This window comes from Canis lupus, chromosome X, assembly GCF_048164855.1.
Source record: "Canis lupus baileyi chromosome X, mCanLup2.hap1, whole genome shotgun sequence".
Lineage (NCBI taxonomy): Eukaryota > Metazoa > Chordata > Mammalia > Carnivora > Canidae > Canis > Canis lupus.
Window position 1 is genome coordinate 97,563,759 of NC_132876.1, and position 14,043 is coordinate 97,577,801.

General features: G+C 32.8%; 1 protein-coding gene across 14 annotated transcripts in view; it reads left to right on the plus strand.

The window, feature by feature from the left end:
* DMD (dystrophin) overlaps positions 1-14,043 on the plus strand; it is a 2,167,959-nt gene that overhangs the window by 957,043 nt on the left and 1,196,873 nt on the right. For all 14 annotated transcript variants that reach the window (XM_072818058.1, XM_072818060.1, XM_072818056.1 and 11 more), the window contains 2 exons: positions 11,107-11,229; positions 13,655-13,792. In XM_072818058.1, coding sequence (XP_072674159.1) covers positions 11,107-11,229; positions 13,655-13,792 — 261 coding nt within the window. The remainder of the gene's footprint in view (positions 1-11,106; positions 11,230-13,654; positions 13,793-14,043) is intronic.

Here is a 14,043-nt window from a genome sequence, read left to right on the forward strand (position 1 = left end):
AGAACTTGGTGTAAAATTTCTGGTTTAGGATCCCTGGGTGGCGCAGCGGTTTGGCGCCTGCCTTTGGCCCAGGGTGCAATCCTGGAGACCCGGGATCGAATCCCACATCGGGCTCCCGGTGCATGGAGCCTGCTTCTCCCTCTGCCTATGTCTCTGCCTCTTTCTCTCTCTCTCTCTCTATCTCTCTCTCTATCTCTCTCTCTGTGACTATCATAAATAAATAAAAATTTAAAAAAATTCTGGTTTAGGTTAACTAAAATTAGGAGTAATTAGTTAGCCTTTAATAGTTCTTAAGTTTGAAAGTCCAATGATCTTATACTGATGAAACAAGAAATCTAAAATAATGACCTATATGTGTGTTTTCTTATGGAATAGGGTAATTATGGAAGTGCTGGAATTCTCAAGGGTGATTTTTGATCTCAAAGTCAAGCTCCTAATACAGTAGGGCTTTTGCTTGGTAAAATTGGGTTGGAGTATGCCCTCACATGGTTGAGTCTATGGGCGGGTTTTACTTAGAAGAATAATCTGGGAGAAAATCTACAGTGATAAAGGTAGGTTGGGAATATATATGGGTGGAAAGTAGACTCAGTATAAGAACTAACTTTAGGATAGTTTTAAAGGTTAGCTAGGAAGGGCAGTTGAGTAGAGCAAAATTTAACCCTAAAAACCTCACCAGCAATTCTTGGATTTGTTGTTTGGTGAGGAATACAAAGTTTATGTCTCCTGCAAGGACTGTTCATGACAAGAAATTGCAAAATCCAGAAGGCAATGAGCAGTGGGGTCCTCAGTTTAGTTTGGTTGAGAACGTGTCCATCAGATGTAGTTCTCTGCAGTGGTAACTTTTAACTATTAATGAGGAATATCGTGGTTAAAGGGAAAAGTTCTTCATTTCATGCCACAAACCTTGCTTTGAATGTGATCATGGTAATGATCTCTCAGAGCCATGTTTTTATCTAGAAAAGTAGTCAGATGGTATCTGTCTTATCTTACCCTCAAGATTGTGATAAAGATCAAATGACTGAAGATAAGTAAAAGCATACATTTAAAAACCCTACATATTATTATATAGATACAATATGGTCAAAATCATTAATATCAATAATTATTTCCATCATATGTTAGCCTTGAATGACCAAATTTTGAGAATTGAGACAGAAATTGATCAGAAAAGGTAATGGAGGAATGGCTAATTTCTTTCTGGCTTCTGGGGTCAAGAAGATGTCTTTGCTGTTTCCATTGTAAGGACCAGCCTTACAGATTTATCAAGTGGACTAATATAAGAAATACTAGGAAGTTCTGCCTTTCCCGGAAATGGCATGAAATGCTACCTCTTCCCCTTTCATTTATCAGTGGTATCTCACCGCTTTAAGAAAGTTTAAACTCTTCTAATCTGTATGAAATCAGTTTGGGAAAATGGCAGCATTATTGGGGATGGTCAGAATTATAAAAATGAGTCAGCGGTAACCTAATCTTGGGAAAAGTCGATGGAATCAATGGGGAAAGACAACATGTCTCAACTCTTTCTGTCTTAGAGCTTCTGAACATGATGACATAGCAGGGTGGTGGTGAGGAAGGTACTGTCAGGAAAAGAAGATGACAAGAAACAGATGCATAGAGGGAAGAAATAAATAATGTAGTCCTGTTCCTTATGGCAGCTCTACTCCTCCCTCTCCATCTTCTGAGAAGCCAAGTTGGAGAGGGGGGTCTGCATTTTGGGAGATAATAGTTGAGGTAGATCTTAAAGGACTAATGAAGGAATGGCTGGGAAAATGGACTGATATGAATGATTTATTACCAATCATGTAGTATTTCAGGTCACAGTGTTTGTTTCTGTGGTACCTGTATTGCTAGCTAAGGTGTGATAAATTCAAGGAGCTTACTGTTTAATAGTGGAATGAGATATGTTCACAGATACTGAGTCAAGAATGAGTGTATGCTGAGTGAATTTAGCAGCCATTCTAGCAACATAGAGGACGTAACAATTCAGGATAACCTATGAAAAAGCTCAAGAGTGTATAGAGTATTCAATGGAGAGTACATTCAGTTTACATATGAAATGTAGAGCATGGAGTGTGAAGCTTAGTTGTGGATGATAAAATTGAAAAGGATGATTAGACACAGTGTGAAAAGGTCATGACAACCAGACTAATAGTTTATGCTTGATTCAGTAGGCAATGAGGAGTTCTTAATGTTTTTTTTTTTCAATGTACTGTTGAAAGATTAGTCCAACAGTGGTTGTGAAGAGAATTCAGCTGAATAATAACAGCAAGTAGGGAAACCAATTAGGAAGCTGTTGCAATAGTCTAGATGAGAAACATGGAGTACCTCAAATAAAGGAGTATCTCTGGGGAATGAAAAGGAAGTGATAAAGTAGAGCAGCGACTTTCAAACCTTTCAGTACTTGGAGTAATTGTTAAAACACAGATTGCTATCTATCCTCCACCTTCACCACCAATAGAGGTTATGATTCAGTAGGCCTGTGGCCTGATATTTGCATGTCTAAGAAATTTCTAGGTGATATTGATTCTGAAGATCTGGGGACCCACTTTGAGAACCAGTGGTCTAGAGACATTGAGAACTAACCTAGACTTAAATTATTATATGTGAGGGCCAAAAAGATGGTGAGCTGAAAAATGAATCAGGATTCAAGTTTCATTGAGTATGAAAGTCTGCATACTTGTTTCAAGAATAAAATATGCATCAAGATATATTTGCCACATTATAATACTTAATTTCAAAGTAATGTGACTAAATAGGTTTATCTAGTCATGTCCTACTAATATAGGCAATTACTTTGTTATAAAATATTATAAAACTTAATATATCATTTAACTATTTAAATTTCTGTGGAACTGAAATGTTAAATTATTGGTCCTACGGTTGGTACTAAGCAAAAGGAAAGTGAACTTGTTTTCTATGTGTTCAATTCTTTGTTAAGATATATGTGCCAGTGGGGAAAAAAGTTATGTTCCATTAGATATTTTATATCATATCTTCTTTAATTTCCATAATGGGCCTGAAAATTGCTTTTGAAATTCATGTAGCAGTTTCACTATATGTATTTAGTGTAATTATAACATGAAATTTGGACAATCTGGTATTATATGTGTAAATATTCATAGTTTTGTTGTTATAATGATTACAGTGTCAAGTTTTTGACCTCCAATCAGTGTTAGCAGATGCAAAAGTAATCGTTCTTTGGACCAGAGACTTTCATACACATGCGCATGCGTGCATACACACACACACACACACACACACACACACACACACACAGGGCTTTGAGAAAGCCAGTGCGTTTTTCATTTAATTAAAAATATATCAGAGGAAAAACCCCATCTGGTTGGGTCTAATCTATCTTAAATAGTGGCTTTATATGTGAAAAGTAATGTATAAATACTTTAACGATAGTTTAGATAGATGTTTTGGCTTTCCTAAACATCAGTGGTAAATAAATAATGCCTCTTATAAATGTGACCTAGAATGTCCAAGTAAGATTTTTTGGATTTGAAAATTTTAAGTAATACCTAATTTTCAGTAATCAGGTTTATCAATACAAATATATTGATCTTTTTACCCTTTATAGTGTCTTTCTAATTTAACACCTCCTCTCACAGTAGAGAACATGGCCCATTAATTAGTGTGGTTATTCTTGTTTGTATATGTGTATGTGTGTGTGTGTATGTGTACATACATAGGTGTACACACACACACATATATATACACACACGCACATTTTAGTAAAATTTTCTACAAAGAAACTATAACAGAAAACATAGATTAAAAACTTTGGTAAAGTTCTACAGGTAGTACATAATTTGTAGAGTACTAAAAATGTAACAATTACATTTCTCAAATAATATTAACAAATTAATACCCCAACTTTGTAATACTATACCAGCTAGTTTTATTTCACTGGAATAAATAAGAAATGAAATTAGCAACAGGATTCCTATATTAACAATGTTTTTTTTCACATTTGTAACTTGCTATCTCTTTTTCAAGGTTAATTCTCTTGAAAATTTGGTAACAAACTCTTTTTATAATCATTTCAAATGTTTTCAATGTAGATGTTAATTGAGTTTGTTGAACAGTGTCATTTGCTAGAACTAACTGGGTCTTATTAGCATGACGTTTAAAACGCATAAAGCTATTTGGTGATTCTTGATTGTGATCCTTTAAGGAGGAAAACTCATTTCTCAGTGGATGCAAAAGTGATCATTCCTTGGACCAGGGACTTTCAGATATTTCCAGGGAGCTGTGAGAGCCAGTGAGTTGCCCATGTTCTTACAGTTAGCTTGGTTAGAAAAATGTCAGATCCTGGTTCATAGCTTTGTCCACTTCAGCATACTGACACCCAGCATACTTCATTACCTCTGTTTATATTAGCAGGTATTTATTGTTGGTGTGTTATATGTTAACATAAACATGTCCAATTTCACTTTAAAAAGCAATGATTTCAGTGCACTTCTTTGTATTAAAAACAAAAAGAATTGAAAGCAGAAATGAGAGAGGAAGGGAGAGAGGGAAGGAAAGGAAGAAATAATACAGTTGTCCAAAGTGTTGTAATTTTGCTCTTAATTTATTTGTCTCCCTCATATATTTTTACAGTATGATCCTTTCTTCTGTTTCAGCTGCTACTTCTGAACTCATTTAATCATGAGGTTGAGAAATACTCCAAGTTATATTTAACAAAAATTAGGCAGTGGGCTGATTCTTTTACCACTAATATATCTTAACCGACCAATATATTTTATATCTAATTCTGAAAAGTATGACCATGAGATTAATTTCATCAATTCAAAGCCAATGTACTGGGTAACGTCCTTTAATTAACTTCACAAGTTTGCAAAGTTACCACATTTTCACATTTTCATCCTGAAAGCATCAAATATAAGCCAGTACCTCACCTAGCTATTAAAAGAGTCCAGCCAATATAATGTCACTGTTTTCAGCCAATTTGTTTCATTTTAAAAAATTAATTTCTTATGTTTTTCTGGAGTTTGCTCTTATGAATTTAAAGTAAGTGAATGAATGAATGAATGAATGAATCTATAAACTATGTGATTATCTTCATTCTAGATAGGTCTTTTTAATATGCTTATTTCTCTTTGTAAGTTTTCTTTCCTCTCAGATATTTTGATTTGAAATAACCCTTCATATCACATAAGTGGTATGTCTTTTCTGTATCACAGGATGTTACTGGTCATTAAAACTTTATTCCTTTTAGTTTCCATGATTTATCTTATTTTTTATACTGAAATTGTAATGATAAGTAAATTTTCAAAGCTGCAGAATGCAAAGAGGAGACTGATTCAAAGCATTTTTAAAGCAATCTGTAGCACTTGGATTATTTAGTTTCAATTTAGATATTAGTGTTATTTGAATGTAGTGGCCATTTATCATGATTATTGAGATTACATAGTCTATTTTAACAAATGTTTACTTTGCTGTCTGTGTAAACACAGTCATTATTATGTTAGTGTATCTATGCACGTTAGAAGTAATATTTAACTAAAAATAAGGTTACAATTTAAAAATTATAAAGTGTATTTGAGTAATTTGAATGCTTCCAATTTACAATGAATCAATTTGTAATTGATTTTGCCTTTTTCAGTGTGTTATTGTTTGTTAACTTGTTATATAAGTCACCTTAAATGCTAAGACTTTAACAAAGCCTTAAATTTCATTAATCCTAAATCATACAGCAAAGCACAACTAATAGCTGTTAAGCAATCTGAAACATTAAAAAATCAAGGAAAACAAAGTGTTGTCTTTCTCAGTTTCTCTGTCTCTTCTTTCTTTTGTGTCCGTTTATCTGTTTATTAAACTTTCCTATGTCTTACTTTATTTGTATTTTGTATGACTACACAGTCATGTTAAAGCTGTTAAGATGAAAAGGTAAGTAAAAAATTAAATTGTGTAAAACCTAAGCCTGGTTTATACTCTCCCCTACAATATTATAATCTGTGTTTGACTATTTTCTATGTATGCTAAAACCTATCTTATGTGCATTGTCTAACATTGTGTGACTTAATTGTGATTCTAGTTCTGTGGTCATATATTTTCTTTGAATTCACTAGAAGTAATTTACACAATAATTAAGATGACTTATCCACCACTACTTTCAATTTCTTTAAATAATTTATTATAATTCTGAATTTAAAAAGTGGGCGTTATATACTTTATATGTTTTAAACTTTGGTGACTCAAGACTGAGCTATTAAATTATGAGTGCTTGCTTATCATGCATTTATTTTATAAACTTTTATAATAATTCTAAATTAAAGATAACAAAGACCAAGGAATGATATATAAAACTAATTGGTCAGAGAAGTACGTTCTGTATTAGAATTGTTATGGCCTAAAGGTAAACCAGTGAATTATTAAGGAAGCATTAAAATTTTCCCAACTCCTTGGATCTGAACAAAGAGTTTTAATATCGTGAATGTCAAATGGTGTCTTATCCAGCTAATAGTATAGCCAGAATAATTGGGTTTGAATACTTATGGTTATTTTGTTTGCAAAATTGGTCACAACTTAGTTAATTCAATTAATATATTGGATGTTCTAAAACTGGTAGTTGATATAGTAAGTACCTTTTCTATACAAAAAAAGAGCTATATTTGCTATAGAAAATAGAGTATATAAGATATATTCCAAACTTCAGGGATTAAAAATGTGGTGAGACAAAGCATAAACCATTGAAAATGAAAAACATTATATTCAAATATATAAGAGATACTGCAGCAGAAAGTAGAGTTACACATTAAATGAAGAATAGAGACTCCTTCTAGAACATGTGGAACCCATTGCCATAAGTTTTCCTATCCCCAGACGGCTTCTAGAAAATTCCTCTCAGAGAACATATCTGAATGCTAGTGAGTGAGATGGAAATTATAAGAATTGTCTAAATCCACTAAAATTTCTTAACTAAAATTTCAGCATCTTGACTTTCATTAGTAAGATATTGCTCTTGTGATACATTTCAACCTAATAATGAACTATTTGTTCTTTTCAAAGTCATAGTTCTAATAATTGCTATTGATCTGTACAGACTAAAAAGGTAACCATGAACCACATATGGCTATTGAACATTTGAAATGTGGCTACTCCAAATTAACAAGTGTAAAATACATAGTGGTTTTTGAAATCTTAATATGAGAAAGTGAACGTAAAATATCTTCTTAATTTTAGATTGATTATAGGCTTATATGATATTTTGGGAAATTAGATAAATAAAAATTATTATTATTAATTTCATCCATTTCTTTTTACTTTTTAGTATGGCATCTAGAACATTTAAAATTACATATATGATTTGCATTATATTTCTCTCTAGCTGCATTACTACAGATTTTTTTTTAAAACTTTGAATTCAGAGAATTTACTATAAGTTGATAAATTTTGGGGGAAGTATTCATGTGAAAAGTGTAGCATATACCCTAATACATCATCATCCTGCCTCTGTATATTTTCAGCAATGGGAAACTCACTACTTTAAAATTAGTGCTTTTAAAAAGAAAAAAAAGAAACATAGCACTAATCAGTTATTCTTGTATTGAACTAAAATTCAGGCTCCAAGTAATTTCTACCCATTGATTCAAGTTATTCAATTCGCTAAACTATGTAATGGCCTTTTTAAACAAATGCATGATAATCTTTGATCAGGAAATCTGGACCCTACATATACTACTAATAAAATCTAAGTTCAAATTACTTAGTTAATTGTTCTGTAGTAGTATTTCCTAAAAGCTATTTGTATCTGCTTATACTGATTTTTGTACTTTGTGGTATCAGTGTTTCTAGCATTTGGCCAATTAGGTCTTTTTGATTTTATACCCTAGAAGTTGTGTTGTTTAAAATTCTAGATCTTTCAAGAGCTCCTTGAAATATTTATTCTACTACCTCATGAATAGTCATTCCTTTACTTAGGCGATATTCATTTATGAGTGCCTCCTATGTACCAGGAATGACTCCAGGTTGAACAAGACTGAAAAATTCCTTATTTTTATGGGATATTCATGGAACTCATCCTTCTCATTGCATGTTTTTTACATGCTTTTTGTGTCTTCAAATAATTACTGATGAAAATACTGCACAGAGCTGAACAAATACAAAGCCCTTTGACACCCTCTACGAAACTACCCTCTGCATCAATACAGATTAATTAATCAACAAGTTATGTTGTTCAGAATGATTGAATGTTACCAAACTTAGTTTCTCCATCCTCACCATTAGAACTTAATGATTTTGTCAGTTACCTTGGTAAAATAGAAATGCTATGTCAACAAGCATTTATTTTATCCTTTATAAACCATATGTTTTCGAAAGATCTTTTAATGGAGTCAATGGATAGGTACAGTTTTGAGAGGAAACAGTAAGAGTCAATATTTATTGAGCAGTTTCTGTATGTAATATGGATACATAAGATTTGGGGAGAAAATAATAACCCATATTTATTAAGCATTTATTGTATCTCAGACAACATTCTAACTATATTTGATTCTCATAACAGCCCTATGAAGTAGATACTCTTCTTATCTTAATGTTACAAATCAAGAAACTGGAACTCAAGGAGGACACATAACTTGTCCAAGGTCCCCCCACTACTAAATGGTGGAGCCCTGATTCAATCTCAGCATTCTCATGAAGGAGCTTAGGGTCTTCACCAGAAGATTATAAAACATCCTAAAGACCAAGAAGGGGGTCATACCCAGAGTTCACCAAAAGGCCTATAAGAAAGGTTGATATTAGGAGTACTTTAATAAGGCTGGAAAGGTCCTTGGGGCAATGTCAGGGGAAGCCTTGACTATTGTGCTGGAGTTTGGACTTTACTTGAACTAGTTTACTAGAGAAATACCTTCATGAAGGTCATGTTTTTGGAATATATTGACCTGATCACAGAGCAAAGTATGGAACTGGGACATGAGGAGATTATACTCCGGTAAGGAGGTTATTGCCATAACTCCTGTGTAAGGAGTATAAGAGATGATATCTCTGGGAATAGAAAGCAAGTAGATCATGGTGAATGAATGCACAATGATTTGATTTGATTAGATATTAGAGTGAAGTGTTGAAAAATAACATGACTCACATGCTAAGACTGGATGACTGATAAAAAATTGTTTTCTATTTACAGAACTAGGGAAGTTGGTGTTGCCAGCAGCTTTAGGGAAAAGACAATGAGTTCATTTCTAGACATGTTGAACCTTAAGTGAGAAATTGGCTGGTTTTTGGAGAGTCTATATTAAAATTCAAAAGTGAGATCCCAGCTAAAGATGAATATCTGGGAGATATTGTGAAAGTTATAGTTAAATTGGGAAGATAATACAATGCATTAGGCAAGGAGTATTGATAAAGATACATTGAGGCCCAAGTTCTGAGTCTTTGAAATTACTCTCTATTTGATTATGTGGAGAGAGAGGGTGAGCTAGAGAGAAAGCACACATAGGAGTAAGATAAATCTGCCCCAGAATGGACCCATGTTATTTTGACACCTCAGCACTCAAAGTTATTTTAAAAATACCTATCAATGTATTTTCACATAATTATGTGGAATAGTGCAGTTGCTCTAATTAGATATTAGCAAATGTGAGCAATTCAATAACACAAAATAGTATCAAATTAATATTGCTTAGTTATGATTTGAAAGTTTGTTCATCTTTTGCTTTTGTAATACTTTGAGTAATATGTTTTAAAAGTGTAGAAGTATGTTTATAATACAACAGCAGAAGCATCCCTTAAGCATATTTATAATACTACCATTCTGTACCAGTTCCAGAACCTGCTATGATGTTCCAAATGGCAAATGTTCATTCAGATTTAAAAATAATACTGAAAATAAGTCACTTTTTTTAGAAAGAGCCCATATATTCTTCCTCATGTGTATAAAAGGGCCTGGCAGATATGTGTATATTCATGTTGTGTGTGCAAATCATGTTTTCATGAATAGCATTTGATTATTCACTTCTTCATTAGTAGATATTTTCCTTGAACATTTATCTTTATGATCCTCTAGGAGATGCCGTTTGATAAAGAAAGAGTAAGACTGTGACTGTTGGAATGTGATGGGGAACCATAGGTGGGGACCAGACTTTATGCATGCAGTCATCCTGGCATAAGACACTGGGGGTTGTTCCTGAATTGGTTTTACAAATGGGGAAATGTTTAGCTCTGTAAGAAAATAAGATTTCTATATGTCATCTATGACTTTTCAGAAGCTGTCAGGTATAAAATATTTTTAGTGTTTTAATGCAAAGAAATTGAATAAAGGGTAAAGATCAATAGCATCAATATTTATTAACAATTTAAACTTTGATAATTAAATCTTGCCTACTCTTTTGAATATATATTTAAATTGCAATGTATTTTTATTGATCACTCCTCTTCAAGTGTCTTTTATAGAAAAAAAGAGGTTTTTGAGACTATGGTCAATATGAATTTCAAAATCAAAGAAACTGTGATATTTGTAAGGTTGGAAAACACATATTCAGATTTTTTATGTGAAATATTTTGGGTTTATTCACTTGATTTTTTTGTATGTGTGCTACCAAATGAAGTATTCCTAAGGCAAGCTCATGGCATTGTTTGTCTTATGAGAGCACACCTGTCAAATTTTCCATGCTAAAAATGTCATTTAAAATATCGGAGCAGATTGCCATGTAGTTTTTCTGAGGAGAAGGAGACAATTCTGCATTTCTACCTAAGGTTACTATTACTTGATGAATGAGGCAGTTTCAGATAAGACATATTTACACAAATGGTATTTATATCAGAATATTTTAAATAAGATCAAATTCAACTTTAGAATATTAACAATTAGCTCAATCAACTATATGGAAATGGACTTTTGTTGAAAGAAGAGAATGACAAATTTCATTATCTTGCATGGATGTTCAGCTCTGATGATGTTAAATGTTTGTCTTTATTTGCATCCTCAGGTACTTTCCCAGTTGTATTTCAAAGCTTTCATAAAATATAATATGGAAACATAAATGCATGTCATTAGTTTAGCAACAGGAGTTTGAACAAATGTAATTTTTTGGGTTTATGTTTCTAATAAAAAGTAATTTTGATTTAAATTAGCACTATCTTTTTTTTTAGGCCTCCATTCCTTTGAAGGAATTGGAGCAGTTTAACTCAGATATACAAAAATTGCTTGAACCACTGGAGGCTGAAATTCAGCAGGGGGTGAATCTGAAAGAGGAAGACTTCAATAAAGATATGGTAAATTGGTTGTGATAAAAGTGTGAATGAACTAGGAGTGAAATGAATAAATATTTGGAAGGAAATTAGATAACTCAAGTCTCCAACTAAATTCTCAGTGCATTCCTTGCACATTTTGTGATTCTAATGATTTATTACAATTGCAAAATATTCTTGTTGAACTTTTATTATGAATGCCAAATTACTGTGGTATGGTCACATAGGAGCACTTGCAGATCCTAATAAGTAGTTCCACAGTTTTGCTTTGACCTGCTATTTTCAAACTCAGAGGACAAAATGTAATGGGGAGGGGAAGAGTTAAATTAGAAAATAAATTGGAAATTTAATAAGAAACTCAGCCATTGAGGATGGATGATGTTTTGTGTCAGTCTTGATTTGTGTAATAGAATGTTTATTTCAGAGAAGGGGTATTAAACAAAATAGAAAAAGTATTTTTTAAAGTTTACCACAAAGTGGTTTTCACAAAAAAGTTGATTAAATAGTACACTAGATGTCTAAAATGTGTATAAAGTAATGCTGCTTATTTCGTGGGAGTAAAGAAACATAACTATCTGGGCTGCTCCCAAACTCATAACATTCTCCTTCAACCCTGATTAATTTCAAAATGTCTGTTACATTTCTCTCTGGCTTGAAGATTTCTGCATCACACCCTTTTTGCTCACTTTTTCTCCTTCCACGTCCTTGTCACAATTTCCTTTTCCCTCTTCCACAGTCATCACCAATATGGCATTTTTAACTGTTCCACATATCCTGTTTGAGATTTCTCAGACTTGTATCAATACTAGGGACTTCTCAGACAATGCTTTAAACTGACAGTAAAAGGCAAAATACGATGGTATTTTAGATGGTAGGCATGTGAAGCAGTAGGAAAACTATTTTCCACCAATCTTAGTTGGCCCTGGTATCAATTCTTACTTCCCTGAGCTCCCAGAATCAATCAGTACCCCTGTGTATGGGGCTTGGTGGCCTTGCCAACTCAGCTCTGCAAGAGAAAGCCAAGAAGAGGCTTTCCGAAATACTGAGTTACAGCTATCTATCCTTCATGTCAAAGAAGAAATCAGGAGGGCACTGAGGTGAGAGAGTCCTGTTCACCTCTTGGGCTATTCACCAACTCTGCCCTATAGCCCTTACCTGCTGTAGTGGAAGAAGCAAAGTGGGTTTCTTTGTTTTTTTGGGGTTTTGTTTGTTCGGTTGGTTGGTTGTTTTTTCCCTCAGCCCTAGGAAAGGAAAGACAAAAAAGGAAAGACTTTCTAAAATAAAGTCTTTCACAGATTATAAACATATGTCTATATTATTTTATTACACTAGTAATTCACAAACCTCTGATAAAAATATCATTCCTCTGAAAAAATAAATCAATCTTCTGTTACATTTTGCAGTTTAAATATGCATTGCAGATTTAGATAGGTAGCATTCAGGTACCAGGAATTGTTACATGCAAATACATGTGACTTTTTAAAAACCATCTAACGTATATGTGACTTTTTAAAAACCATCTAACATTTACTCTTCTTAGCTTATCAGAGTACCTTGAGTACCACTGCAGGGTGAATCTTCTCAAAAGAAAGTTTTCATATACTGAGTTGAAAGAAAGATGGGAAACGAGAAGTGAAAAATCACCTGGTCACACATATGCTACCATATTATACTGGCACTTATTCAAATAGTTTTATATCAAAGTAAATAAAAATATTCTTCTTGAAGTTTAAGAACCTGAATGCATACCAAAATTTTTTTCAAGTAATTTTCCTAATCTATATTTTATACTTATTTGATTGCATTTAAAAACAGCTTGTATATATGACATATTTTTAGAAACTAGTTGCAATTTTTGGCAATACTTGAATACATCATTTTGTACTAATGTCCTAATATTCGTCCTAAATTTGGACATATAGGCTATTTAAAGTAGATTATTAGATAGAAATTTATGTACATTTAAAATGTTTACTTAGGAGTGAGTGTGTTTAAACCATTAAGGATCATTGCCATCTGACATACATCCATATCCATATTTCTGCATGGGTTAGTTAACATTGTAAATGACACGTTTAGTTCATGTCTCCAAACTTCTTTAATTTCTGAAAATCTACCAAAACTCAAAGCCAGAAGAATGCTTCACACCATTTGATGCCTTGTCTGAAATGATGAAGTACCTTACAAGTCTATCTTCCTACATATGCCCTCCCCCCAATCAGGTATATCCTTTTGAACTGGATGATATTCTTCCTAGATCCTTCTTTACAAAACTCAAATAAACCATATAAAAGGAAAAGTATGAGCCCAGTATCTTAGAACAACATTCCCAAAAGTCTTAAATTGGATTTTTTTTGTGTGTTTAAATAACGTGTTTTATTATCTCTTGTTAATGATGTACAGCTTTTTAAAAACCAAAATGAAGACTGTACTTGTTGTTTTTAATCAGAGTGAAGACAATGAGGGTACTGTAAAAGAATTGTTGCAAAGAGGAGACAACTTACAACAAAGAATCACAGATGAGAGAAAGCGAGAGGAAATAAAGATAAAACAACAGCTGTTACAGACAAAACATAATGCTCTCAAGGTATTAGAGCTAAAATTATAATATACCTTGCCTGTGGTTTTTTTTCATATGTAAGGTAAACTATATTATGCATAAATAAAAGCTGCTTAAGAATCTTAGTCGCCAGAAAATACATTTTTTTCCTGTTCAATGTGTGTGCTTTATTTAACATTTTTGAGTGATGTCTTTGATTTTGAGAGATGTGTTGCTTAAAAAATTGGGGTTTTTTTTGACTGAGTAGTGCTTGAAAAATATTATAATGCATCCCTCAT